We start from the raw sequence: 22,837 nt of genomic DNA, 5'->3' as shown, positions 1-22,837 counted from the left end.
TGCCAGCATATGACTCGAGGTCTGCAGACAAATAGCATTTGGTATCTGACCTGTTCGTCTGTCGTCTGTGGCTCTGTGGCATCACTTCAAGGGCTACTCTGCTATGTCGCACAAGAGCTGAACATTTGTCCGTACATGGCCTGGTTGTGGCACGTCGGCTCATCGCGGCCCCTCCCAATAACGTAGTGGATCTCGTGCAGTGTGGGCACTGGCAGTGGGCATGGTGTTAGCGGACCCTAATAAGATCCCTACAGCGGCCGCCTTTTTTGGGTGTTTTTCTGGGGCCTGGCGCCCGCATGCTTTCGGCTACGCGCCTGTTCAAGCTTGACCGAGTTGCCCGCTCGCTTTCACTGCGCCGGTTTTCCTGCTGGTTGCCTTTGAAGTTTGCGCTCACCGGGTGGCCCTCTGTAGGCGCAAATCACTTTCCCCCGGTTGCACTCCATCCATGACCTCGTGCTTCAACTTCCCTCTTACGGTTGCTCTCCACCAAACACCCCTTCTCTTTTCGAACAGCGAACAGCCTTTCCTCCCTCTCTCCCATCTTTGCCCATCTCTGCCCAACTCTCCTCTCCTCTTCGGCCTTCAAAACCAGTCCACTTGCCTTGTAATCTCTGTTCTTCGAGATCACTGTGGGCGGCGCAAAATCACCGGCTTCAAGCCCCCATTCAGTTCAGCTTGTCACGGCTTAGGTGTTGATGAGCTTGTCCCATTTTTCTCCCCTTACCACTAGCGCCATTTCTGCCAAAGAGGTACCTGCGCTTGCCGCAATCCCCCAACTCTCAACCATCATCAACCTCATGCTAATTCTTTCTCAGACCCTCTTATCTGTTCTCTTCTTGATAGAAGCGGCCCCTTCTTATCTTTCAACATGTTCAATGCAACTCAGCACCGTGGCAATCCCAACTTGGGGCCGGCGCCTCCTGGACCGCCGAACCATCGATTGAACGAGATCTTCGACTCGTTGCGAGCAGAATTCGAAAATCAAAGCCGCGCTAGTGAGCAGGTCGAGAATCAAGTCGCTCAGCAAATACAAGAGATGGAATTGATCCGAAACAAGGTCTATCAGCTGGAGCAGAATCAATTGAAGATGAAGCAAGACTATGAGGCTGAAATTCGAATGCTACGACACGAGCTCGAACTGCGAGGTGGCTCCCAGGTCCAGTCTCATATCGGCGCTCCCTCTCAACACAGCGGTCCTGCCCAAGCTCCTCCCTCACTCGGTCACGGTCAGGGCGGCCTCTTCAGTGGCATAATGTCCAACCAAGGTCAAGGTGGCCCCGCCCTAGCGCCACCCCCGGAGCAAGCAGCTCCCCAACAACATCCCCTACAACCGCCTCCAGTGACCGGCCAAACCCAAGGTCCACCGCAACCTCCAAATGCATTCCCTGGGTACCAGCAAGGTCCGGCTCTGAATGGTTATGGCCCGCCAGGGCAGCCTCCCACAAATTCCCCGGGACTGGGTAAGAATCGCAACATGACCACGCGAGGCGGTCCCGGACCAGCTACTCCTCAACAACACCCGGGTCAGCCGCAGCCAATGCCATACCAGAATGACCCGCGGGCTTCACCACAAATCCCTCGACCAACTCCTCCGGGAAACGAGATGCAACTGGGGCCTCGTCATCAGATGCCAGGCCAGGGACAATATCCCAACGTGGGGAACGTCCTTGCAGACCTCAACCCGGATGACCTGCCGGACCACCTGAAGCGAATGGGTGCCAATGGCGAGTGGCATGCTGTCTTCAATCCGAATGTGCCTCGCGTGCTGGACGTTACGCTCCTGCATAATCTTGTCCACGAGTCCGTGGTCTGCTGTGTTCGTTTCTCGAACGACGGCAAGTATGTCGCCACAGGCTGCAATCGCAGTGCACAAATCTTCGATGCCAGAGACGGTCGCAAAGTCTGCGAGCTTCTCGATGAGAACGTCCAAGACAAGGACGGAGATTTGTACATTCGCTCCGTTTGCTTTTCGCCTGATGGCAAGCTGTTGGCTACAGGTGCCGAGGATAAGAAGATTAGAGTCTGGGACATTGAAAGCAAACGCATTCGTACCATCTTCGATGGACACGAACAAGACATCTATTCACTCGATTTCTCCCGTACTGGTAGGCTGATTGCCTCCGGTTCAGGCGATAAGACAGTCCGACTTTGGGATATCGAGTCCAACCAACAAGTTATGGTCTTGTCGATCGAAGACGGTGTCACTACTGTGGCAATGTCGCCCGATGGCCGCTTTGTCGCCGCCGGCTCGTTGGACAAGAGCGTTCGAGTCTGGGATTGCTCTAGTGGATATCTCATTGAACGTTTGGAGGGCCCGCAGGGTCACAAAGACAGTGTCTACTCCGTCGCCTTCTCTCCCAGTGGACGAGAACTGGTCAGCGGCAGTCTGGATAAGACCATCAAGATGTGGGAGCTCACGCCTCAACGAGGTTTGATTCCGTCCGCATCCAACGGCAAGGACGGAAAATGTATTCGAACCTTTGAAGGGCACAAGGTAAGTCTTTCCGCGTTTCGTCTGGCAAATATACAGAGACTAACGAACGATTGCAGGACTATGTCCTTTCAGTCTGCCTCACACCTGGTGGCGAATGGGTCATGTCTGGATCCAAAGACCGTGGAGTGCAATTCTGGGATCCTAATACTGGCAATGCCCAGATGATGCTTCAAGGGCACAAAAACTCGGTCATCTCAGTGGCCCCTTGCCCAACTGGACATCTTTTCGCCACCGGTTCAGGAGACATGAAGGCCCGCATCTGGCAGTACACTACCTGGCGTGGAGCCCATCCAGGAGGCATATAGGACAATGCCAGTCAGGACGAAACCGACGGAAGAATGGCTTCGGGCGTACTTCCAGACGATGTTTGTGAGCTTATGTAGGCCTTGTTGCTCGCCGATGTTTTGAACTAAGTTGTTCCTGGTGACCGTCGACACCAGCGGGAAGAGATCTCGGCACTCATGGCACGATCGTCATAGTTTGGGACAGTTGGGCTTTTCAGGCCATGTATGTTGGGGGCGTGGGAGGAGTGCATTAGTGGGAATGAGAATAAGGTGTATCGGGAGGTGGGCGTTCTGTGCAGTATGTTTGGCGAGCAACCAGGCCAAAGATGGCACCAACGAGGTCTTTTCTTTGGGCAATCCTTCGAACGGATAGTGTGTTCGTGTCATGGGGCATTCTTAGGACTAAAATGAATGGGGAGGAAATTGATAAAATCATATTCAGGCTCCTGACTTGGCTGGTACATCAATTCAAGCACAAGCTTCACAGCCGCTGCCATTGATCCAGGACGTCTTGTCACATTGAATAGACCTCGTTGGCCCGAAGTATACTAAATAAGGTAGTTGATGGAGGGGATGACTCAATACCTACCAGGGAAGGGCTACTAGGCTGTGCAAAGCGCCAGTTAGGGCTGGTGAGGCCTAGTAGGTGCCTGGCAGCTTCCTGTCGGTCTCCGCCGGGCGGACGCAGCCGGTAACTACCCTACCTACTAAACTACTACTACTACTACTGCTGCTACGTACATAGTAGAAGTCGCGAGATAGCCTACTGTAGTACTGAGCCCAGTTGGCAGTGAGCCCTGGTGAGCCCATCGACGTCCCCATCGCTTCGGCCGTTTTATCTTCCAAGCACCCATCAAGGTCCATTTGTATCAATCGATAGTCACCAAGTACCGTATCCCGTGACGACAATCTACCAGCATGTGCATGTCGTCAGAGATTTCTCTCCATCATCGTCTGATACTACTCCTCGTCGCATCAAATCACATTTCGCATCATTCGTTTTTCTTCACGGAACAATTTGCGTAAAGAGCACTCCTCTAAGTGAGGGGGCGCGTGGGATGTAGCCCTGGATTCCCCAGCACGAGCGTTGCAACCCACTGCCAATGAGCCAACTTCGTCTTCTCTCCCTCATGTGCCAGCATGTCGACATCCTTGAACGTCGAAAAGACCAGCACTGCATGTTCAGGCAGTGTCTGCAGCCAAAGAAAAATTTTCACTCTGCAAGCCAGCCCTCCAGAGTACCAACGAGATAACAAGACGGGAAGGACTAAGCCTGCATGGCCTGGAAAATTCACTTATCAGCTCCTGCAAGATAACATGGCTTCACAAGCCACGCTGCATCATGCGAATCTTTGCAAATCTTGGTGCCTGGACGGCTCTGCCCTCTGCCTGTTTATTCCTCTTCAACTCAAGCGTCCATCAATACGGAGTGAGCGGGCCAGAGTTTTGGTGGCATGGAAGTCTGCGGGAGAAGCATCTGCCAGTGCCGGAACCAGGATCAGCCCTTGACCACCTTCGCTTGATCCTGGGCATCACGAAAGCCACGAGCTATCCTAATGCGACGACACGCCTGTTTAGGCATGGCCTCTGACTGTCAACGCTCTCCAATTGACCGGACCATGGCGGGCGTTATCAGCGATCATGGGGGCCCATCATGCCCTAATGCACCGGCACCATTCGTCATCCATACGGAGAAGCGACAACCATCCCTGCTCGCTTTGACTACTCCAACGAGATCCCGCCCCCATGTCGCTTCTCGAACCTTTAGTGCATGATGGTGCTCTTCTTTGAACACGATCGCTGACGCTATCTCGGCCCCTGTCCCTTCTGTGCCAACCAGCTCACCACCTTCTCCGCCCGGCCATGTACTCTTCCACACCTTTGCGTCTTGCTCATTCCCAAGCCTCTAACTGGCCTGAAGCCTTCTCTTTCTGCTCAAACAGCCACTAACAGTACCTGGGATGAGGAAAATTTTTTACACTGTCAGCTGGACCTCCCTGAACACGGTAAGCACATGCGCCATGATGCCTTGTGGCGCCTGTCTTAGAACTCACCATCAGGCAAGGCTGCATCATACCAGTACCTTAGCCTCGACAAGACGGGCGTTCGCTTGTGAATGGGGTCTTGCAATCTCTTCACCTGCAGCTTGATCCCTGACTATACCTCGTTACAACTTGTCATGCCCACGCTGGCTTACTGGTTGCCAATGCAATGGAGAATATTTTCACTTGGGAAAGGTATAAACCCCCAGGTCTGATCTCCTCGTCCCGAACGTTGGATCCTGTCCATCAAGCCAGGGACTGCCTTTCATTGTTGTGCCTGCTCCCTGTCTCCTGCTTTGTCTCCTGTTGCACTTCTATTGAACCCTCTGTTGCTCGTCAGAGATCCCGAGATCACTCCATCGAATCTCCACCCGTCGGCCAATCAACGCCTCCCCAGTACACTAGCAGTACTCATTACTACCTTCCTGAGACTACAATACCCAAACCGAGGGCGAGTCCCGGCTTGAGATGTAGTCTTTCTTTGAACACATACACCTGACTCTCGGTGCGCAAGTGTACCTCGATTCCTGGCCAAGCACACCAAATATTCCTGTTTACGAAGGACAAGCGTTCAGTGCTCACGATATACTTTGCACTCCCAGAGAAAAATGGCGTTCAACCCAACATCAGACCAGATTGAGTGGCACATGCATCAGTTAAGACAGTGGATGGTACCGACTTCAGCACCCATGCCGCCCAAGTCCAAGCCGACGGTGGTCAACTCTCACCCCTTTCCCCAAGACTTCTACCTGCAAAATATACCCAGCAACGACATGTATACCTACAACGCGTACAGCTCACCAATTCCTACGCCACCCACCACTCAAACACCACCGGTGCCTATCCGACGAGGGCATACCTTTGCCAATTTCTCCGACTACAGTTTGACCATGGACTACTTCAACACCGACAGCGGTTCTATGACACCTCAGAGTTGGACCGCAGAGGAGAGAGGGAATTTGGATGATGTACTCTCCACCTACTCAGAGACTCCATCGAGCTACTTCTCTTCCGATCTGTCAGACCGTCCTCGACTTGAATCATTTGTTTCTTCCAGTCGAAATACACCGCCTGCTAGCTTGCAACTGTCTTCATCGCTTCCCGAACCCTCCTCCGAGGTCGACTCACTCATGAAAACACTTCTACCGTCTCAGACTACACAACTACAACCCCCTACCACCAACCCAAGTGGCAAGCCTAAGAAACATTTCTGCCCATACGTCGATTGTGGAAAGTCCTTCTCCCAGCCAACGCACCTCAAGATCCACCTGCGCTCTCACACCGGAGAGAAGCCATACATATGTTCCGTCCCGACCTGCCGGCAATCCTTCTCTCAACTAGGCAACCTTCGCACCCATGAACGCCGTCACATTGGTCAACGACCGAATCGGAAGAGGTCCTCATCCGATCCAGGTACGCACGGCCGCAGGTACGAGTGCAAACTGGACACCTGCAGAGAGGGTCATGGTGGAAAGGTGTTCACGCAACTTGGCAATCTCAAGGCGCATATGAACAAGTTCCACAAGGACACTCTGGCCAGACTGGCCCAGCAATTCGCCGTGAACGAGGTGGTTGCTCCTGAAGAAGCTGAACTACGGGACTACTTTCAGGACTTGTACAAGCACAGCAACAAGGGCATTAAAGGACGGGGAAAGGGTAGGAAGGTTGAAGTCATTGCGGCGGAGCAGCAATAACAATGGGATCTACCGGAGAGGTTTGCATGAGCCATCTCTAAACAAAAGCACTACGATTTTATGTCTTTCTTGGCTGGCGTTTCGCACCGGCTTGTCTGTCATTTTCGAATACCCAGGGTTTAATTTTGGTTACGAAGCACGCGAGTGTACGATATCTTTAGGATTGCGCCGGGGAAGTATGGAAGGCCACAAAGGGCCAACGCCGAAGTCGAAGGTGTTGAACTCACGGAGGACTACTAGGGTGATGTACATATCATGTCGACCCGTAGGTACTGTCTTTATCGGACGATGATGACGATCGTATTCCTCATGGCTGCTGCCTTGTCCACCTCCACTCGAGTGCCATGCAGGTTGGCCAGAGCCTCGTCGATCAGGAAACGAAGACGGCATACCGACGGCCCCTCGTACCCATCTGTGTGTGTCAGCATGCTTTACGCCTCCGCTGGAAACGGAACAGAACTGCGCAGTCTGAATTGACCTTTACTCTTGGTACCCCGTGGCCCCTCCGCATTCGGTGCGTGCTTCGGAAAGCCGTTAGTTCAGTTCAACCTTGAACGAACTCTAAGCGGGTTAACCTCAGATAACAATGGCATAAGAGAGGCCCCTGGGGTAACGTAGTTGGGCCGGTCTCATGTTGAGGCTTCACCGCGATCACAGAGTGAACACTGGACAACCCCTTGCCCAGAAGTGCACGAAGGGTCAAGACCAGACACTCTACCAGGACAGATAGCCGAACGGCTCAAGCTTTTGCTCCTGCCGTTGTGGATTCCGGCGTCAAAGAAGGTCTAAGTTCGCAGCAGCTTGTGCTACCGTACTACAGCACTACTTGAAGGGACCGTGAACTACAAGATACGGGCGGGTCCACCAAACTTCGGCTGGAAGACTTGCAAGTCCGGGGCCTGTGAGACGCAGACCAGCGTGAGGTGAGTTCGCTGCCCCTTAGCCAACTATGTCTCAACCAAGCACCCGCACATGCAAGTCTTTCCCCCGCCTCCCCCAGAGATACATTGTCCATTGCCCGTATGTCGTATAGCACAAGGGGGTCGACGTGCAAAAGTGCCTCGGCGGATCGATGATGTGGTTACAGTACATGTGGAACCCCGTTGGCCGCGGTTAGAATCGGGGGTTTTGCTGGGGCAGGCAGGATTGGCGGTTAATTCTAACTCGTAGCAGAGGGTCAATGAATGTTCGAGAAAAAAAGAACAAGGGACGGGAGCTTTTCTTAGTCCAATGATCTACGAGGCGTCTCCAGGGAGGGAGTCGGGATCTGCGTGGATGGACTTTCAGATATCTGTGGGATGCGTTCCCTTTGCGGTCAACGTAGTCCAAAATGATCTGCGTCTGGTCATCGTCTTCATCGGAGGCCACCGACGACCGTCAATCATTGTGGGGTCCTTTGATGTGGCTGTTTGATACTCACTGAATATGTTTGCTTCTTGCCGTGGGCGATTGTTTCACGGCTGCGTCATTGAGGTTGGATGGGCAGGGCGGGTAAGGGAAGGACTGAGCTTTGCTTGGCCAATTTGGCCAACGTCGTAACGAGGACTTGTGGTGGCTATGAATCAGAGGTAAGCATCGGACGGGGGAAACAGGGCCAGGAAGCACTATCAGGCTGAGCGAATCAGCGGTCAGGGGTCACAGTGGTCGTTCTTGACAAAACTGCTCGCGCTGATATCGGGCGAGATCTCGATGGCGTTGTCGTCACGCCGTGCTCGAGTGTACGAAGAGACAAATGCAGACTCTCTGTCGCTACGCAAGGTCCGGGACTGTCACGCAGGCTCTCCGGGACTCGGAACCTTCAAGAGAACTTCTCCCGGTACCGAGTTACGTCTACCAGTCAGATGGAGTTAAGTCATCCTCTTTGTGATATCCCTATTTTCTGCGTGCTGTCCTTGATTTCAAATGCTGATGTTTCTCATGTTGGTCGGAATTTCCACTCACGGGCCAAAGAGCTGCCGGCACAAGGGTGGCTTACTTAATGTCGCCGTAGACACAAACGAATCCTTCTACCACTCCAATCTACTTCAGGCCTCCCATGCTTATAAGATCCATCCGGAGCGCCTGCTCACTCGCCGATACCATCCTACCCGGTAGCCACCCAAGATGGTCTCAACTCACAACTTCACATGTCAGGTAGTCATCCCCAATGGCGGTCAAGCTTTGCACGACGTCGTATCACGGTGGTCCGACACCTACATAGACCTTCCAGCAATAGTGGTGAAGCCTGACTCTGAGGCTGACATCGTTGACGCCATCAAATATGCAAAGGACAACAGTCTTACGCTTGTGACTGCAAATGGTAGTCATGCCCCTTTCGTGCCCGTCACCTCCAACACTTTATATCTTGATATGACAAATTTCAATGGAGTCACAGTTGACCAGTCCGCGGACACGGTCCGGATCGGTGGCGGTGCCTCGACCGGCGAAGTTATCAAGGGTACAACAGCTCAAGGCTACTATACCCTATGGCCTAACTCGGATGCTGTGGGATATGTCGGGTGTCTCCTTGGTGGCGGGTCAGACACGATGAACGGCTTGCACGGCTTCATGATTGATGCTGTAGAGTCGATGCAGTTGATCACAACAGACGGCGTCAGGCTCGAGATCAGCCCGTCTTCCGAGGGCAACGAACGAACGCTATTCAACGCTTTGTGCGGCGCCGGGTTCGGACTTGCCGTCATTACGTCGGTGGTCATGAAGGCCTTCCGCATCTCACGCCTTCGCTTGACGGACAACAGCATCTGGACCCGCAGAGTCGTACTCCCAGCTTCTGCAATCCTCATGGCTAGTCGCACTTTTGTGAGCATGCAACAACTCCCACAACCTCTGAGCGTCAGTATGATCTGCCTCAGATCTCCGCCCAACGCACAGACTCCTGGAGCTCCTCTGATTATGATCACCGGCTCGTATTTCGGGCCTAGTGAAGAGGGTGAAGAAGTAGCGTCAGCTCTTTTTGCCGACGATCTCATCAGCCAGGCTCTGAGCGCAAGAACAGATCTCGTCCCCTTTGCTGACGCTAACTTGGCATTAAAGCCGCTAAGTGCACACGGCGATTACAAGAGCTTCTCGAGCACCTTGTTGGACACTATCGACGTCGAAACCATTGTGACAGGCTTTCATAGATGGCTCCGACTGGGTGAGCAATACGAAGATGCTCGTCCTACGTCGTTGGTATTCAATAAGTGGGACACAAAGGTGACCAGCGACCACGGTCAAACAGATGTCGGTCGTGGAAAGTTCTTTGAACATCGCAATCAAGGCATGCTGGCCAATGCCATGTGTTGGTGCGCTTCCGAGGAGACCAGGGGGCCAATAGAGCAGTTCGGAGACGAGTTCTTGAAGATTATGAGGCGCAATTCATCTGGCCAAGTGCGGTGCATTGCGAATAATCTGCGGCCTGGGATGGACCTCGGGGAGCTGTACAGCGGACAGAAGCTTGAAGAGCTAAGAAAGCTCAAGGTCTTCTGGGATCCTTACAGGATTTTGTGGAGCCCGTGGTGAGAGATGGTCAGGCAGAGTAGTAGCAAGTATTTCTCTAACTTTCTCGAGGAATAAATCCTGCGTTCCAGGGATCTTGTGCAGCCCGATGGAGACAGCACAACCCCTGAGACACAGTTTTGTGACGTCCTTGCTGGAGGACGAGAATGTGGCTGTGGCTGGCCAGGGGACGCCACGGCCCAGAATCACACGTTAGCGGATCATGGCAGGACACCGACGGTGACAGTGTGCCGTCAGATCATGTGCTTAGTCTTATTCCGCGGAATCACTCTGACTATATCCTGGAAAGGAAGGCTTCGAGAATGGTCTGGGCTGTTAGCCATCGACCTTTGGTGAGGGAATAAGAGTCGATCGAAGGAAGGACCGACAATGGGGGCCTGAGAAACGATGTTTTGTCTGTATGACGGCGTGCAAGCGATTCCGTGACCAGGCACCCACGCAGGAATTGAAATGAGCGTCGATCGGGTTGTATGCTGGCGGAAGCTACTCGAACTCGTGAAAGCTGATGTAAATGCTGATGTTGCATCTGGCTCCGTTTTTCTGCATGTCGCAGGCCATGTGGAGACAGGCTAGAAATCCGCTAGAAGTTTTCCAGAAGGTCGCTTGAAAGTCAATAGTGTCGAGCTACAGGGTGTACACAACCAATCACCACCGCGCGTGGGAGCAGGCTGTTCGGATCGATGGAGTGGGCGCTGTTCATCTGGCAAGTGACTTTTCTTCTGTTGCTGCAGCTAGAATCTTCGGGCATCCTTCGACATGGATGAGCTGCAGGAACGCAACTCAAGCCAGAGACAGGCCGGGCAAGCCACGGCTTCTCAGTCCGACGCACCGATTCTGTGCTCTTGGGACCCAATACCGTCGGCAATGTTGACTTCGTTTTGACACCCTTCTGGCAGCTATCGAGTAGAGAGAGGAGCTAGACCTTAGCCCTCTAGTGATTCATGCACATCGAGTGGAGTATTATTGAGGTCTGAGTGGAGAGACGAGACTGCTGACAAGGCCATGCCATACAAGCCTGCAAGTCCTTCCAAGGAGAACAAGATGCCTTTCGAGGGAAGACTATCATCCGTTGTTTCGAGATGCGAGTGGTGACTTCAGCCGGCTTGCAGTGGCTGCCGATCCCATACGCCGAGGCAGCCGTCAAGGAATAGCTTGACCGAACAATTCTCTCACAACATTCTTGCGCGCATCCTTGTGTCCCCAGCACATCACTGATCCGCATCAGATTCCTCTCCGTCACGATGACAGAATGCCTATTGCTGGCATGAGATGCGCAGTAGGCAATATCAGCTCATTTTGCACTACAAAGAGCCCTTTCTGTTTCCGGCCACCCCTAATGCAGTAACATCGTCTTGTGATCCAAATATCCGCGGTAAGCTCCATCGAGCATTTTCATACACCAGGAATGTGACGCAAGTGCTCGGAACGACACGGAGAAGGTTAGGGAAAAGGCCCTTGTAGAAGCCCACAACGCCTTCGTTGTGCCAAATCCGCTTGATCAGGCCCATCACACCGGGTCTTCTGATTTGGGTGCCATCGTTGGCAGTATACGTCTGCAGTCGTGCACGCACCACTTGATGTGGGTAGGTCACAACTCCAGCAAAGATCTTTGACATAGACGAAGCGATCAGCGTGTCAGCATTGGAGAGTGGTTGATCCTTCTTCGTCTGTCTGCGGCGTAGTTTCAACTTCTCATATGCCACAAAATACAGCGCTCCATGACTGACTCCGAAAAGAGAAGGTGTCATGCCATGAAAGAGCCCTCGAATCCCTTCTGTTTTGATGATTGTATGCAGGCCTGATATCATGCCAGGATATGCACCAGCTTGAGAAGCCGACGTCGATAGCATCCGTGTCTTGATCACCCAGATTGGATTCGTCAGTATTGCAGACAGCATTCCGGCGCCAGCGGACGCAGACAGATAGTCGAGCGATGTGAGTTGCTGATCAGGTGTGTACCCTCGCAATTTACGAACGACATCTTGACCTTCACGGTACCACAAGAAGTATAATGCCCAACCTGCAGAGTTGCCGACGAGATTCGGGGTCAAGCCACGGTACAAGGCTGCAATGCGACTCGGACCCTCATTCCGCAAGATATCACGGAAGACGGCGCGGGAGGAGTTGAGCAGAGGATGGGCGGAGGTGTCGACTGTTCAAATGGTCAGCATCAAGCATGGATATCGTCAGACTTGTCACTCACCCTGCAATCTTGTCTTTATGATGTCCAGCGGATGAACAATGATGGTTGACACCAGACCAGCAGTCAGGCCTGCGATGGTTTCGATAGAGGCAGGCGAGAGGCCATGACTGGGTGATGAGGAAGTCATGGCCTCGAATGGAAGATCAAGGAACAGAGAAACGACTGTAGGTGGTGCTGCCGAGGTCGAAGATCATGTCGTCTACGGTACAGGAATTAAGCAGACATGGTGAAGTGTGTTTGGTTTGGACAATGTGTTGCAAGGTCAAGAGCGAGTTCATTTGCTTGTCGAGGATTTGCTGAATGACGACCAAGACATCAAAATGACGGCAGGACGCAGTCGGAGCAGATGACTAAGCAGAGCATTGTGAAATGACAAGATGAGAGCAGAGGGAGCAGGCCACCAGTCACGTGTTGCGCAGCTTCATCTCGTTTCTCTCGGCCTCGCTCCTAGGTGCCGGGATTAAGCCAAAAGTTTGTGTTCCTGGAAGCTTGATCTTCCCAGCGTGGGCCTAGTAAGGCTTCTGCGCCAGTCAGGGCCAATTGTCGAGCTCCAAGCTTCCTCCACCCCCTGTCAGTTTGTGATTGCCAGCCGTTATCGGGTCGGATGCGCTCAAATCCATGTTCACGCCACTCTATTGCGGTGAAAATACCGAAAGTACTAAAAACTTCCAGGGTCCTTCGCTTCGCAGCTTGTACAATCCAACATCAAGCACCCATTGAATGCGCTCTGCCTGTTTCCGACCTCCTTAGAGCTTTTGCATCTTCATTCGAGCTCTTCAACACCAACATCGAACATTCCTGAGTGCTGAGACAGGGCCAAGCGCGACCGCGCATCTTCACCATGGATATCATCCTCGAAATCGCCGACACGCTCGCCCTCGATCGCGTATACTCCTTCTTCCTCCCTGCCAGTCCATCTCAATACCTCTACCATACCCTAAAAAATGCCACTGCTCCAAGCTTCCCCAGTATTCATGAAGGAGCCAATGGACCAACGCAGTTCAACTATATTTACGAACCAGCTTCCCAGTATATCAGTCTAAACCCCACAGAATGGACATATAGCAGCTCATTGCCTCGCAACAACATATATCGACAAGGACTCAGCTTGTTCTTCATAGTGTGGTAAGCTCATACGATACTTATCTGGTGTCCCTGCATCCCTGACAGTCCGTCCAGGTTCTTCGGCCTTGTCCTCTACTTTGTTTTCGCATCACTATCGTATGTCTTCGTCTTCGATAAGACGGCCTTCCAGCACCCGAAATACCTCAAAAATCAAGTCCGAATGGAGATCAACCAGGCATTCAAAGCTATACCACTCATGTCCCTGCTCACCTCTATGTGCATGTTGGCTGAAGTACGCGGTTATTCGAAGATGTACGACAGCCTGTCGGAGGCGCCATTCTCACTGTACAACGTCATCCAATTCCCTTTCTTCGTCCTGTTCACCGACTTCTTGATCTACTGGATTCATCGTGGTCTGCATCATCCGCTGGTCTACAAGACCCTCCACAAACCTCACCACAAATGGATCGTACCGACTCCGTTCGCCTCGCATGCCTTCCATCCGGTGGATGGATTCGCTCAGTCGATTCCATACCATTTGTTCCCGTTCCTCTTTCCTCTTCAGAAGTTTGCATATATTGCTCTCTTCGTCTTCATCAACTTCTGGACAATTTTCATCCATGATGGAGAATACTATTCCAACTCGCCACTCATCAATGGCGCTGCCTGCCACACCATGCATCATTTGTACTTGTAAGTCCTGTCGACCTGAGAAAGCTCCTTCCATGGTTTCTGCCTGCCCTTTTCTAGGAGTCATGCTAATTCGGTCCGGCTAGCAATTACAATTACGGCCAATTCACGACGCTGTGGGACCGAATGGGCGGCAGCTATCGCAAGCCGAACGACGAGCTGTTCAACAGAGAGACCAAATCGGGCAAGTCAGAATGGGAGAAGCAGTCCAAGGAGATGGAAAAGATCGTCCAGGAAGTCGAGGGTGAAGATGACCGTGGTTATCTTGCCGATGGTCTTCCCAAGGGCAAGAAAGTTCAATGATTGGAGAATATTCGTCCTACATGGAAGATTATGATTGTTACATTGGAGCGATGAAAGTCACCAGTCTTCCAGGTTTGCGAACGGAAAACCGCAACATGCACATATGTTTAGTCCTTGAGGGAGCAGCGGCCTCGATTTGAGCAATCTTCCAAGCACATTGTACATAGACCGTTGCTTGGGGCAGGTTGGCACTTCTCACATATGGGTTGGCTTTTTGGGTCATTTTGGGCGGTTGGGCGGTTGGGCGTATCTGCCAAAAGGATTAATCTTTCGAAACAAGCACTCCTAATGACACTGAGTGCAGAACAACATGATCAACATATTCCGACCGCCTCTACAAGTGGACTTTCCCAAGTACCCTGGCTGAGGTGATTCCACAGAAGATTGAGATCTCGTTAGCTCAATGGAATGACATAGCATGATATATGGCCCGAGCAAAGGCTCAATCTGTAGACCGTCGTGTACATTCAGCAGGCGGATCGTGCCGCTAGAGGTATCTTGCCGTGGTGCTGATCGGCGCTATCACTCATAGAAGCTCTCGAGGCTGTCGACAAATAGAAGACATCAACAGCAAGGCCGCAAGGCCTCGAGCCTGTTACCTACAGATTAATAGGATCGGACTTGACGCCATGAACACCATTCGCTTTCAACGACAACCTCGCCAATCGAAGTATCCTACAACCCCTAGAAGAATGGTTGAAGCTCTGCACATTCTTCCATGCGGTATCCTGCCGGTCCATCTCTGGTAGATGATCATCTTCCCAAACCACTCAAAATACCGGCCAGCATCCCGTTCAAGAAAACGACACAAACTTCGGATCCCGCGGTATCCCATCCTCGCCGATCCCATTCTTTTTGAACCGCTGCTCCATGTATACTCTCCGGGCCTCGTCAAAATTGATCCCCCGAATCTTCATCAAACGCTGGATGTCGCGCTTGGCCTTCTGGTCCAGTCCGCTCCGCGAATCGCCTTCGGTGATGTTGCTCGACAGGTCGAAGTCCGCAGACGTCAGGCCCGACTCGACGTCGCCCATAAACGTGGTTGGGACACGGGTGTACGAGAGCCCGGAGATCGCGTCCTGCACGCGCCCCGGAAGATACGGCACCCACCGAGCGCGGGTGAGGTAGAGGGCTAGGGAGACCGTTCAGTACACGCAGACTTGAGCAATCGACAAGAATAGGGAGGATGATCGTGACTTACCTGTTCCCACAAGGACGGAGACGAGGAAGATCGAGTACAGGATGTATGCCATTGCGCTGGAGGAGGAATAGCAGCGGGATTCCGGTTGGCGTGGACTGATGGTTTGCTTCGGTTGTATGAATAGCAAGTCGGGTCAATAGTGAAGACACATGGTGTATGCGTCGACCAGATTGTAGGTCGAGGTAACAATCCGAAGCACGAACGAGAGGTTCCTAGTATCGAGTGATTAGGTTGCGAAGGTGGTGTTCCAAGCAAGTTGTCGTCAGCGCTGCCTGCGGCGTGGCCGGCGACCCGAGCATACCGCACAGGCCCCCAGGGTGGCAGAGTAGATGACGATTGACGGACTTGCGGATTCTTCCGGCATCACATGATCTTTGGCCAATGACTAAAATCAGGGTCCTCAAACAATTCTTCCTCCGACGAAAGATCTCGGAAACTCATATATCCTGTTGACCACAAGACCTTACAGCGGAAAAGATCACTCTACTGTTACTTTGCAGAAGCCACCTTGCAAGGCCATTCCATCTCCTGGAGGATAGTGTCGGAGTCTCCATGCAGCGTGCGCGAAATGGCGTGGATGGCCTTGCGAGGAGCGTCTCCGAGCCAGGCAGGCTTGTCCTCTACCTGGGCAGCAAGCGCGAAGAAATGTGCCAAAACAACTAGGGCAACAGGCCGGCCTTCTTCCACAAGACGGGTAAACTCCTTGGGAACAAGCATTGCAAACCCTTGAATGCTTCGTGCAGCAAAGTATCCGGGTTTCCCTTCGGAGACATAGTGATGGAGAATGCCCAGATAGCGCAACGTCTGCTCATATACATCTCGCGTAGCCGGACTCAGTCCTTCTTTGGTGACAAGGCTGCCTTCAAGTACATCTCGCGATTGGGGAGGAATGCCATAAGGCAAGTGGTCGTCGCCATCGGACGGGAAAGCCGGCGGAGCATTTAGAACGACCTGGAACTTGCGGTTGGAATTGGTTTTTGCCGCCTCCGCCGCCATGCTGAAAATCCGTCCCGCACCGTTCCCGGTTTTGAGCCATTCGACGGTGGCCTCGTAACCGCCGGCGATGGGTTGGATTCGTTCGTTCAGCATCGCGAACGAATTCAACTGAATCTGTACTGCTGCAAACGATACAGCATCTGCATTGGACTCGCTCAACTGATCAATGGCCTGCCGCTGTTCCTGCAGAGCCAGAGCAACGTACCGATCACGTCTGATTTGTAGGTCTACGTTGTTCGGCTGTGAACGCAACAGCCATGTCGCCGACACGGCAAAGATCGCGTACAGGAGGTTGTCGTGTTCGAAAGCAATTTGCGGAATGTCCATCTGCCATGTCGACTCGACCTCGGGGCTTTGCCGCACTGCGAAGGGTGAGGAAATGACGTGGTAGAAGATGTGCAAGAGTCTGAGCTGGAGCATTCGCTCTGCCTTTTCCTCGACAATGTTGTAGATAACGTCTCCCTCAGTCACCGTGGACCCAGACCCAGTCTGAGCATCACCTGGTCCTTCGACACCGCTCGCCAATGGCTGAGACCCTGGTGAAGTCCGACCTGAGGATGTCACTATCGGGACTTTGAAGATGTTGTAAACGCATTCCTCTCCATGACGCCTGCAGGCATCACACTGCGGCTTCGCCTCGTCGCACTGTACAGGCAATCAGAGCGGCGTACCTTGAGACAGTTGCGGGAAACAGCGTACTTTGACCTTTCGGGATTTGCATCGCTCACAACCTGTCTTCGACTTCCTGTGGTGTGAGCGGGCTCGTCGCGCCTCGGCTTGTTGCTCCATCAACACACATGACATGTGTTCAAGACAGTACAATAGGCCCCTCCTGGCGTGCTGAAGTAAGATCTGTGAGGATAGAACATGTACCCCACCACCGTAGATCCGCCAAGTGCAACTACTCCAAAGCGTTGTTACGTTGATGCAATCGACCTCTCATTTCCATACATCCAGCAATACACATCCACCAACTCTGCTATACTCAAAATGACACCTACTGAGGTCACCGGTCATTGCTTCGTACTTGCTACTGTATGTAGAGCATGGGTCGATTTTCTGGCAGAGCTTGGGGACTTTCGGTGTCCAAGTCGTCCACCCCCTTCTCGGAACTGCGTCCAACACTGGCCCCCTCGACTTACTAATAAGTACTGCACCTGGTCACGACGAGCCATCCCTCGCCTCAGGGGACTTCAGCAAGTTCCAACGTTATTTACGTATACTAAACGCATGTCCAGTGCTGCATCAAGCAGAGGTAGGACTTATCTTTTCCTGTCCTTCCTATCTCTTCCGCTCCGTCCGAGAGCTGGCCCCCTCCCTACAAGGCTGCGCGACCCCTCTTCTCCTGAACTCATCGATACATTGATACACTACGATCCCTACCTTCCCCCACCTTTCACTATACGACTATACGCACGAGTGTATGTTTTGCCTAGCCGAAAAAGGGATAAGAGTCCCGTGGAAAGCTGAGGGCCTGCCTGAACACCACCATCAATGCTCCAGGACGACGCTCGTATTAGCATCGAGATCGCCATCTGTCACATTGCATCCCGTATCCATGATCTTTATCGTGTTGACATACATAGTAGCAGTGTTTTTGGGTCCACTCAAGGTCTGTGGCTTCAAGACATCAAGCTCGGTTCATCGTATATCCGCGTTGCCACCCTACTGGCAGCTCATGTATGTTTGGAACTCGACTTGGGGCACGGGTGGACGGGATGAATCGCACGGGCCCTTTAGCCTTTTACCCAGATACCTATGGACTTTTCGGACTCTAATCGATTCAACTCTGGAAATTCAACGGGGTGTGACACATGGACATGAGGACCACGGACAGTACTAGCACATCATGGTCCATTGAACATGGGTCGATCTTTTCACGGGTATGCACAAGTACTATTTTGAAATCGATATATTCCATCATATACACATCGACTATCTGTCCCAATTATTTGTTCTCCTTGTTCAGCACCGCCGTTGCCCTCAATCTCTCCAGCACGTACTCACCCGCCTTCATCGGCCGATAGTTGCTCTTGCCCACACACCGCTCCGGCAGTGGCAGCACCTCGCTATCGTAGTTGATACTGAAAAAGTATGGGACGGAATATCTCTCTCCACCACCCGGCTTGCTCACAACACGGTGGATGGTCGACTTGTACAGGCCGTTGGTCCAGCGCATCAAGAAGTCCGCCACATTCACAGTCAGAGTGCCCGGCCGGACAGGACAAGGTCGCCAGATGGGCTTGTTGTTCGTCAATGGGCTCGGCGGGAACAAGATCTCCAGACCTGGGTTGGCCGAGTTCAACAGCAGGGTAAAGCACTCATAATCTGTGTGCGCACCCAATCCGAGTTTCGCTTCTTGTTCCAACTGCTCCTCAGACTTCTCCTGCGCGTTTTCGGGAGTCGGGTTGCTCTTGTAGTACAACAATCTGGCAATGCCGCCCGGATGGGTGATTAGTTCATCGAAATAGTCCTCCTCCAGACCGAGTGAGAGCGCGAACAGGCGGAACAGATGGCGTGAGCAGGTCATGACTTGCCCATAGTAGAGCTTGATCGCGTCGTAGAAGCCTGGCAATTGTTCTTCGGTAGGCCAAACGTTACCGGCATATTTGCCAGCAGCCACGGAGCCGTCGATTTCTCGGTACTTCCCATCGCCACCGGTGGGGTCGAATGCGTCTTCGTATCCCCAGTTGAAGCACTCTTTGGTCTCCTGAGCAGCGCCCTCGTCATCTGGGTTGACGTATGAGAAGTCGTGAGGTTCGTAGCCACGGAAGAGAGGCGAGAGCTTGACGTGCATTGCCTCTTTCTGCTCGAGGGTCAACTCGTGGAAATAGCGCTCTGCTTGCTTCAGGACGCCGGCCATGGCTTCCGGGCTGATGCCATGGTTGCTGATCTGGAAGAAGCCTGTTGTTAGGCAGGCCTCACGGATCTTGGCCGCAACAGCTTTTCGAGATTCGAGAGTGCCGTCGAAGGATGGGCCGATGTCGATGAGTGGGACACTGGGCAGAGCCTCAGCAGGGATGTTTGGTGGGGGTCGGAAGAGAGCGCCAGCTAGACGCTCGCGGAGGTGCTGTTGGTTTGCAGCGACCTCTTCGATAATGCTGGGTTGGGACTGAAATGGTACATAGGACGATGTCGGTGGGTTGGGGACCGGTTGAGGGTTCAAGGTGGAAGTTGCCATCTTGTAGAAGAGGTGTGAATATCAAACGGGTACTTTGCGAGTGGTTATCTTGACGAGGAGCACTGTTTGGGGAGCAAATGGTGATTTTCGGCGCCGGACAATGATGACCTGGAGAGAAAGAGGAACTGACACTCCAGAGGGTTATGCCTACTGATATAGAAAGTCAAGACTGGTATGCTCATGCGTTACGAGTAGCATGGACATCCAATATCCAACGCGAGCCAAGCAGTCCAAGCCATGCTGTTGCTGACCACTGATATCGTCTAGGTTCTCGATTGGATGATATGATTTGGTGGGGATATGCTGAAGTTCAGAGTCCGAGAGCATTCGGTCAAAAGTGGAGGACAAAGGTGGGCAAGCTTGCCTTCTTGATACGATCAACAGCTGCCCCGTACGCTGACCGAAGCTCGTGATATGCAAGCCCCACAAACGATCAGGCTGAACGACGTTCTGGATTGTCAAACCGCAGGTACCGAAAGGAAGAACTGCCGTTGGGATCACGTCCCTGGAAACGGCACGTCTCCAAGGACACGCGCTTAGGCCGTGTGGACAAAATTTGTTGAAGACTTTGACGGCATAGAGCAATCGCTGGCATTATGTCGCTGTCCTTGTCGCTCCGGGATTGGCCAAGCAGCACCATACTGATACTGGTGGATCGGTAAGTCGTTGAGCAAAGACTCAAGTCCTGGATGGGAAGGAACAATGCTTCAACCGCAACGACAATGGCTTCAGCCGAGGAAACGAGGCTAAGTGATCGTTTCGGGTCGACGTCGTGTTCAAAACACCCAGCGTACATCTCCTCTCCGAAATCCTGGTCCTTATGAGATTCAGGTACTCGAAGAATTGTGGTAAGGAGAATTCTATCCCTTGTTGACCAAAGTTCTCGACTTCGACTATATCGCTCTCAAAGCTGAATGGTGTTCGACGCCGGGGGAAGAGGATAATACGCGAGACTATGTGTTTAGAGCTAAGAGAAGAGGCACATGCAGTGTTTACCTTGGTTATTCAAGCCCCTAGAAGGCCTCGTTTAAAAGGAGGACCTGTGAAGCTCACCAGTGAACCGCCCCTATCGCTGGCCCTGGCGAAATTCGACCTCACATTGTGCATTCAGCAGATCATACAGGCTCTGCAAGTGTTACATAGAGTTCCGTTGCTTTGGACAAGATCAGGGAAGACGAGAGAATCCAATTCAAGTGGAGTGTTTTCAAGAAGTAAAGATTATGGTATTGCAAGATACAGCCTTTTCGGCAAGAAGCATACTTTTGTCAGGGCTGATCCATCAACCTCATTGACTGATCGATATTTCAGCTCCAGCGTCACCCTTTCAAGACGGAAAGAGCACTTAAGCCTTCCGGGTCCCTTGAGTACGAGTATGCCTCGCTAAGAGAATATCGGATCCTTCATTCGTTGTCTTTGATTGCTCGCGTGCTCATGTTGACGTTTATTCAGCAGCAACCTCTTCAGTGGTACCATTGGTGCCGTTTTCACCTGTGATCTCAGCACCGTCTTCCTTTCCTGGGCTGTCGATGGCGACCTTGACCGCAATCTCACGACCCTCGATCTGCTTGCCGTTCATTTCCTCAACTGCCTTCTTCTGCATTTCCTCAGAGGCGAGAGTGACAAATCCGAAGCCACGACCTTTGCGAGGTTCACCGCGAGCTTGAAGTTTCTTGACCATGAAGCGAGGGATGGGACGAAGAGCAATCTTAGCAGAGCTGGGTTCGTAGTCGGCGAATAATTCCTTGAGCTGCAATCCATATTAGCGTGATCCCACTGCGAGGTGTACGAAATGCTTACCTTCTCTTCGCTAAGATCGTATGGCAGGTTGGCAACCATCACCTTGGTGGTGGATGGGATGCCGTCCTCTGGTGGTCCACGTTGCTTGGGTGGGCGAGGAGCGCGGGCAGTCTTCGAATCAGTGGCAAGGTCACCCTTGTTGGCGTCGGCAGTGACGTCGGTCAAAGGAAGAGGGTTCTCAGCCAGGTCAGTGGTAGCAGCGCCGGCGTTTTCCTAGCCCATGTCAGTATACTTCGGAAGAGCAGACCCATCAGTTCAACATACATTTGTTCTTGCGCCACCTCGAGCACGGCCACCACGGCCACGTCCGCGACCTCCACGACCACGACCAGCAGATCTCTTGCGCTCACCCTCGGCGCCTGAGCCAGTACCTTCACCAGCGGCAGTCTGATCGGGCTTGCGTGCAAGTTGGACAGACACCTTGCGCTCCAAGATGTCCTTGCCTGACAGGTCCTGGATGGCCTTTTCCGCCTCTTCGGCAGTCTTCAGATCGACGAAGGCATAGCCGACAGGACGATTGGTACGTGGGTTGACGGGGATGGAAGTTGACTCGCTGTGCATATGTCAGTCTCAAAGATCGGTGGATTTCGAAGCCGTGAAAACTTACACATCGTAGCCTGAAAAGAATTGCTTGAGTTCCGCCTCAGTTGTCGCATAAGCGAGATTCCCGATGTACAATCGACGCCCTTCGGCAGCAGAAGCCAGAACAGCCTCGTTGTTGGCAGCAGAGGTGTCCTCGAGACCGGCGTTCTGGAGGTTTTCGGCAAGGTTGTCGACGGCAGAAGACATTGTGGCTGAGGCACAAGTAGATTGTTGATGTGTGTTTGGGACTTGTGGAATGTAAATAACTCAGGTAGCTAGAGGCTGCCTTGGGGAATCGGAGGTTGACGAGGGGGTTGAAGGGTAGCTGAGTGCCCTAGATTCAGGAGGTTGGTTTGAAGATGAGCTCGGTGTTGTGATCAGAAGAAGAATGATTTGGTTGATGAAGGGAACAAAAGGAAGAGAGGATGCAAAGGGGTCGCGCAGGCTGAGAAAATAATTTAGCAACGGGCAAATCTCATTTTAGACGGCAGTTGCGGTGCGCTCCTCTTAGCGGGAAGGGACGGACGAACCAGCAGTGACGGACGAGCGTCAACTGCAACTTTAGCAGTCACTAACCATCATTTAAGGTAGCGGCGGCCAAAGCGTGGCGTGCCCATTAGAATGCGGCAAGGGCCAAGACAAACGTGACGACGGGCCAATGACCATATGTCTTTTCTTTGCTTGGTTTAGCGTCTCTGGAGCCGACAGGAAATCATCAATTACTTGCATATGTACAGTCCCTGACAGCTTCACTGCCAATCGAGGACTGACGCCTTATCATTCATGCGTCACCCGCGAGTCAGGGTA

The 22,837-nt window shown here is 52.6% G+C and overlaps 9 protein-coding genes across 9 annotated transcripts; 4 read left to right on the top strand and 5 right to left on the bottom strand.

Moving 5' to 3' along the window:
* The first annotated feature begins 391 nt into the window (after window positions 1-391).
* PV05_06004 (uncharacterized protein) lies at window positions 392-3,273 on the top strand. The gene is made up of 3 exons (XM_013462583.1): window positions 392-749; window positions 816-2,494; window positions 2,551-3,273. Exons 2-3 carry the CDS (start codon window positions 869-871, stop codon window positions 2,797-2,799), a joined length of 1,875 nt encoding a protein of 624 aa, XP_013318037.1. The 5' UTR covers window positions 392-749; window positions 816-868; the 3' UTR covers window positions 2,800-3,273.
* Window positions 3,274-5,428: 2,155 nt separating this feature from the next.
* On the top strand, window positions 5,429-6,514 carry PV05_06003 (uncharacterized protein; the record flags this gene model as incomplete). Its single annotated transcript, XM_013462582.1, has 1 exon — window positions 5,429-6,514. The coding sequence occupies one exon, from the start codon at window positions 5,429-5,431 to the stop codon at window positions 6,512-6,514; it is 1,086 nt and encodes a 361-aa protein (XP_013318036.1).
* A 1,826-nt stretch (window positions 6,515-8,340) lies between these two features.
* Window positions 8,341-12,506, bottom strand: PV05_06001 (uncharacterized protein). Its single transcript, XM_013462580.1, has 2 exons — window positions 12,216-12,506; window positions 8,341-12,164 (listed from the first exon to the last, which is right to left on the bottom strand). Exons 1-2 carry the CDS (start codon window positions 12,340-12,342, stop codon window positions 11,314-11,316), a joined length of 978 nt encoding a protein of 325 aa, XP_013318034.1. The 5' UTR covers window positions 12,343-12,506; the 3' UTR covers window positions 8,341-11,313.
* Window positions 8,618-10,015, top strand: PV05_06002 (uncharacterized protein; the record flags this gene model as incomplete). Its single annotated transcript, XM_013462581.1, has 1 exon — window positions 8,618-10,015. The coding sequence occupies one exon, from the start codon at window positions 8,618-8,620 to the stop codon at window positions 10,013-10,015; it is 1,398 nt and encodes a 465-aa protein (XP_013318035.1).
* A 352-nt stretch (window positions 12,507-12,858) lies between the features above and the next one.
* PV05_06000 (uncharacterized protein) lies at window positions 12,859-14,924 on the top strand. The gene is made up of 3 exons (XM_013462579.1): window positions 12,859-13,340; window positions 13,395-13,973; window positions 14,057-14,924. The coding sequence occupies exons 1-3, from the start codon at window positions 13,057-13,059 to the stop codon at window positions 14,271-14,273; spliced, it is 1,080 nt and encodes a 359-aa protein (XP_013318033.1). The 5' UTR covers window positions 12,859-13,056; the 3' UTR covers window positions 14,274-14,924.
* Window positions 14,591-15,761, bottom strand: PV05_05999 (uncharacterized protein). The gene is made up of 2 exons (XM_013462578.1): window positions 15,475-15,761; window positions 14,591-15,405 (listed from the first exon to the last, which is right to left on the bottom strand). The coding sequence occupies exons 1-2, from the start codon at window positions 15,524-15,526 to the stop codon at window positions 15,068-15,070; spliced, it is 390 nt and encodes a 129-aa protein (XP_013318032.1). The 5' UTR covers window positions 15,527-15,761; the 3' UTR covers window positions 14,591-15,067.
* Window positions 15,762-15,872: 111 nt separating this feature from the next.
* Window positions 15,873-17,288, bottom strand: PV05_05998 (uncharacterized protein). The gene is made up of 2 exons (XM_013462577.1): window positions 17,170-17,288; window positions 15,873-17,115 (listed from the first exon to the last, which is right to left on the bottom strand). Exons 1-2 carry the CDS (start codon window positions 17,272-17,274, stop codon window positions 15,964-15,966), a joined length of 1,257 nt encoding a protein of 418 aa, XP_013318031.1. The 5' UTR covers window positions 17,275-17,288; the 3' UTR covers window positions 15,873-15,963.
* Window positions 17,289-18,369: 1,081 nt separating this feature from the next.
* Window positions 18,370-19,877, bottom strand: PV05_05997 (uncharacterized protein). Its single transcript, XM_013462576.1, has one exon. It carries the CDS (start codon window positions 19,649-19,651, stop codon window positions 18,419-18,421), a length of 1,233 nt encoding a protein of 410 aa, XP_013318030.1. The 5' UTR covers window positions 19,652-19,877; the 3' UTR covers window positions 18,370-18,418.
* Window positions 19,878-20,826: 949 nt separating this feature from the next.
* PV05_05996 (uncharacterized protein) lies at window positions 20,827-22,484 on the bottom strand. The gene is made up of 4 exons (XM_013462575.1): window positions 22,056-22,484; window positions 21,713-22,001; window positions 21,449-21,661; window positions 20,827-21,398 (listed from the first exon to the last, which is right to left on the bottom strand). Exons 1-4 carry the CDS (start codon window positions 22,235-22,237, stop codon window positions 21,093-21,095), a joined length of 990 nt encoding a protein of 329 aa, XP_013318029.1. The 5' UTR covers window positions 22,238-22,484; the 3' UTR covers window positions 20,827-21,092.
* Window positions 22,485-22,837: the final 353 nt, after the last annotated feature.

The sequence above is a fragment of the Exophiala xenobiotica genome (genome assembly GCF_000835505.1).
Source record: "Exophiala xenobiotica strain CBS 118157 unplaced genomic scaffold supercont1.3, whole genome shotgun sequence".
NCBI classification, from domain to species: domain Eukaryota; kingdom Fungi; phylum Ascomycota; class Eurotiomycetes; order Chaetothyriales; family Herpotrichiellaceae; genus Exophiala; species Exophiala xenobiotica.
The sequence above is the reverse complement of the archived record's forward strand: the minus strand, read 5'-3'. Positions and strand labels throughout refer to the sequence as shown.

What these genes read in the sequence shown, in the direction of transcription:
- PV05_06004 (XM_013462583.1), top strand. Translation starts at nt 869, where the DNA reads ATGTTCAATGCAACTCAGCACCGTGGCAATCCCAACTTGGGGCCGGCG. An exon ending in GAACCTTTGAAGGGCACAAG is followed by an intron (nt 2,495 to 2,550) that starts GTAAGTCTTTCC and finishes GAACGATTGCAG; the next exon opens with GACTATGTCCTTTCAGTCTG.
- PV05_06001 (XM_013462580.1), bottom strand. Translation starts at nt 12,342, where the DNA reads ATGACTTCCTCATCACCCAGTCATGGCCTCTCGCCTGCCTCTATCGAA. An exon ending in CATAAAGACAAGATTGCAGG is followed by an intron (nt 12,165 to 12,215) that starts GTGAGTGACAAG and finishes CCATTTGAACAG; the next exon opens with TCGACACCTCCGCCCATCCT.
- PV05_06000 (XM_013462579.1), top strand. Translation starts at nt 13,057, where the DNA reads ATGGATATCATCCTCGAAATCGCCGACACGCTCGCCCTCGATCGCGTA. An exon ending in AGCTTGTTCTTCATAGTGTG is followed by an intron (nt 13,341 to 13,394) that starts GTAAGCTCATAC and finishes CAGTCCGTCCAG; the next exon opens with GTTCTTCGGCCTTGTCCTCT. An exon ending in ACCATGCATCATTTGTACTT is followed by an intron (nt 13,974 to 14,056) that starts GTAAGTCCTGTC and finishes CGGTCCGGCTAG; the next exon opens with CAATTACAATTACGGCCAAT.
- PV05_05999 (XM_013462578.1), bottom strand. Translation starts at nt 15,526, where the DNA reads ATGGCATACATCCTGTACTCGATCTTCCTCGTCTCCGTCCTTGTGGGA. An exon ending in CTCCGTCCTTGTGGGAACAG is followed by an intron (nt 15,406 to 15,474) that starts GTAAGTCACGAT and finishes CGGTCTCCCTAG; the next exon opens with CCCTCTACCTCACCCGCGCT.
- PV05_05998 (XM_013462577.1), bottom strand. Translation starts at nt 17,274, where the DNA reads ATGTCATGTGTGTTGATGGAGCAACAAGCCGAGGCGCGACGAGCCCGC. An exon ending in GCAAATCCCGAAAGGTCAAA is followed by an intron (nt 17,116 to 17,169) that starts GTACGCTGTTTC and finishes TTGCCTGTACAG; the next exon opens with TGCGACGAGGCGAAGCCGCA.
- PV05_05997 (XM_013462576.1), bottom strand. Translation starts at nt 19,651, where the DNA reads ATGGCAACTTCCACCTTGAACCCTCAACCGGTCCCCAACCCACCGACA.
- PV05_05996 (XM_013462575.1), bottom strand. Translation starts at nt 22,237, where the DNA reads ATGTCTTCTGCCGTCGACAACCTTGCCGAAAACCTCCAGAACGCCGGT. An exon ending in TTCTTTTCAGGCTACGATGT is followed by an intron (nt 22,002 to 22,055) that starts GTAAGTTTTCAC and finishes ACATATGCACAG; the next exon opens with CGAGTCAACTTCCATCCCCG. An exon ending in GAGGTGGCGCAAGAACAAAT is followed by an intron (nt 21,662 to 21,712) that starts GTATGTTGAACT and finishes GACATGGGCTAG; the next exon opens with GAAAACGCCGGCGCTGCTAC.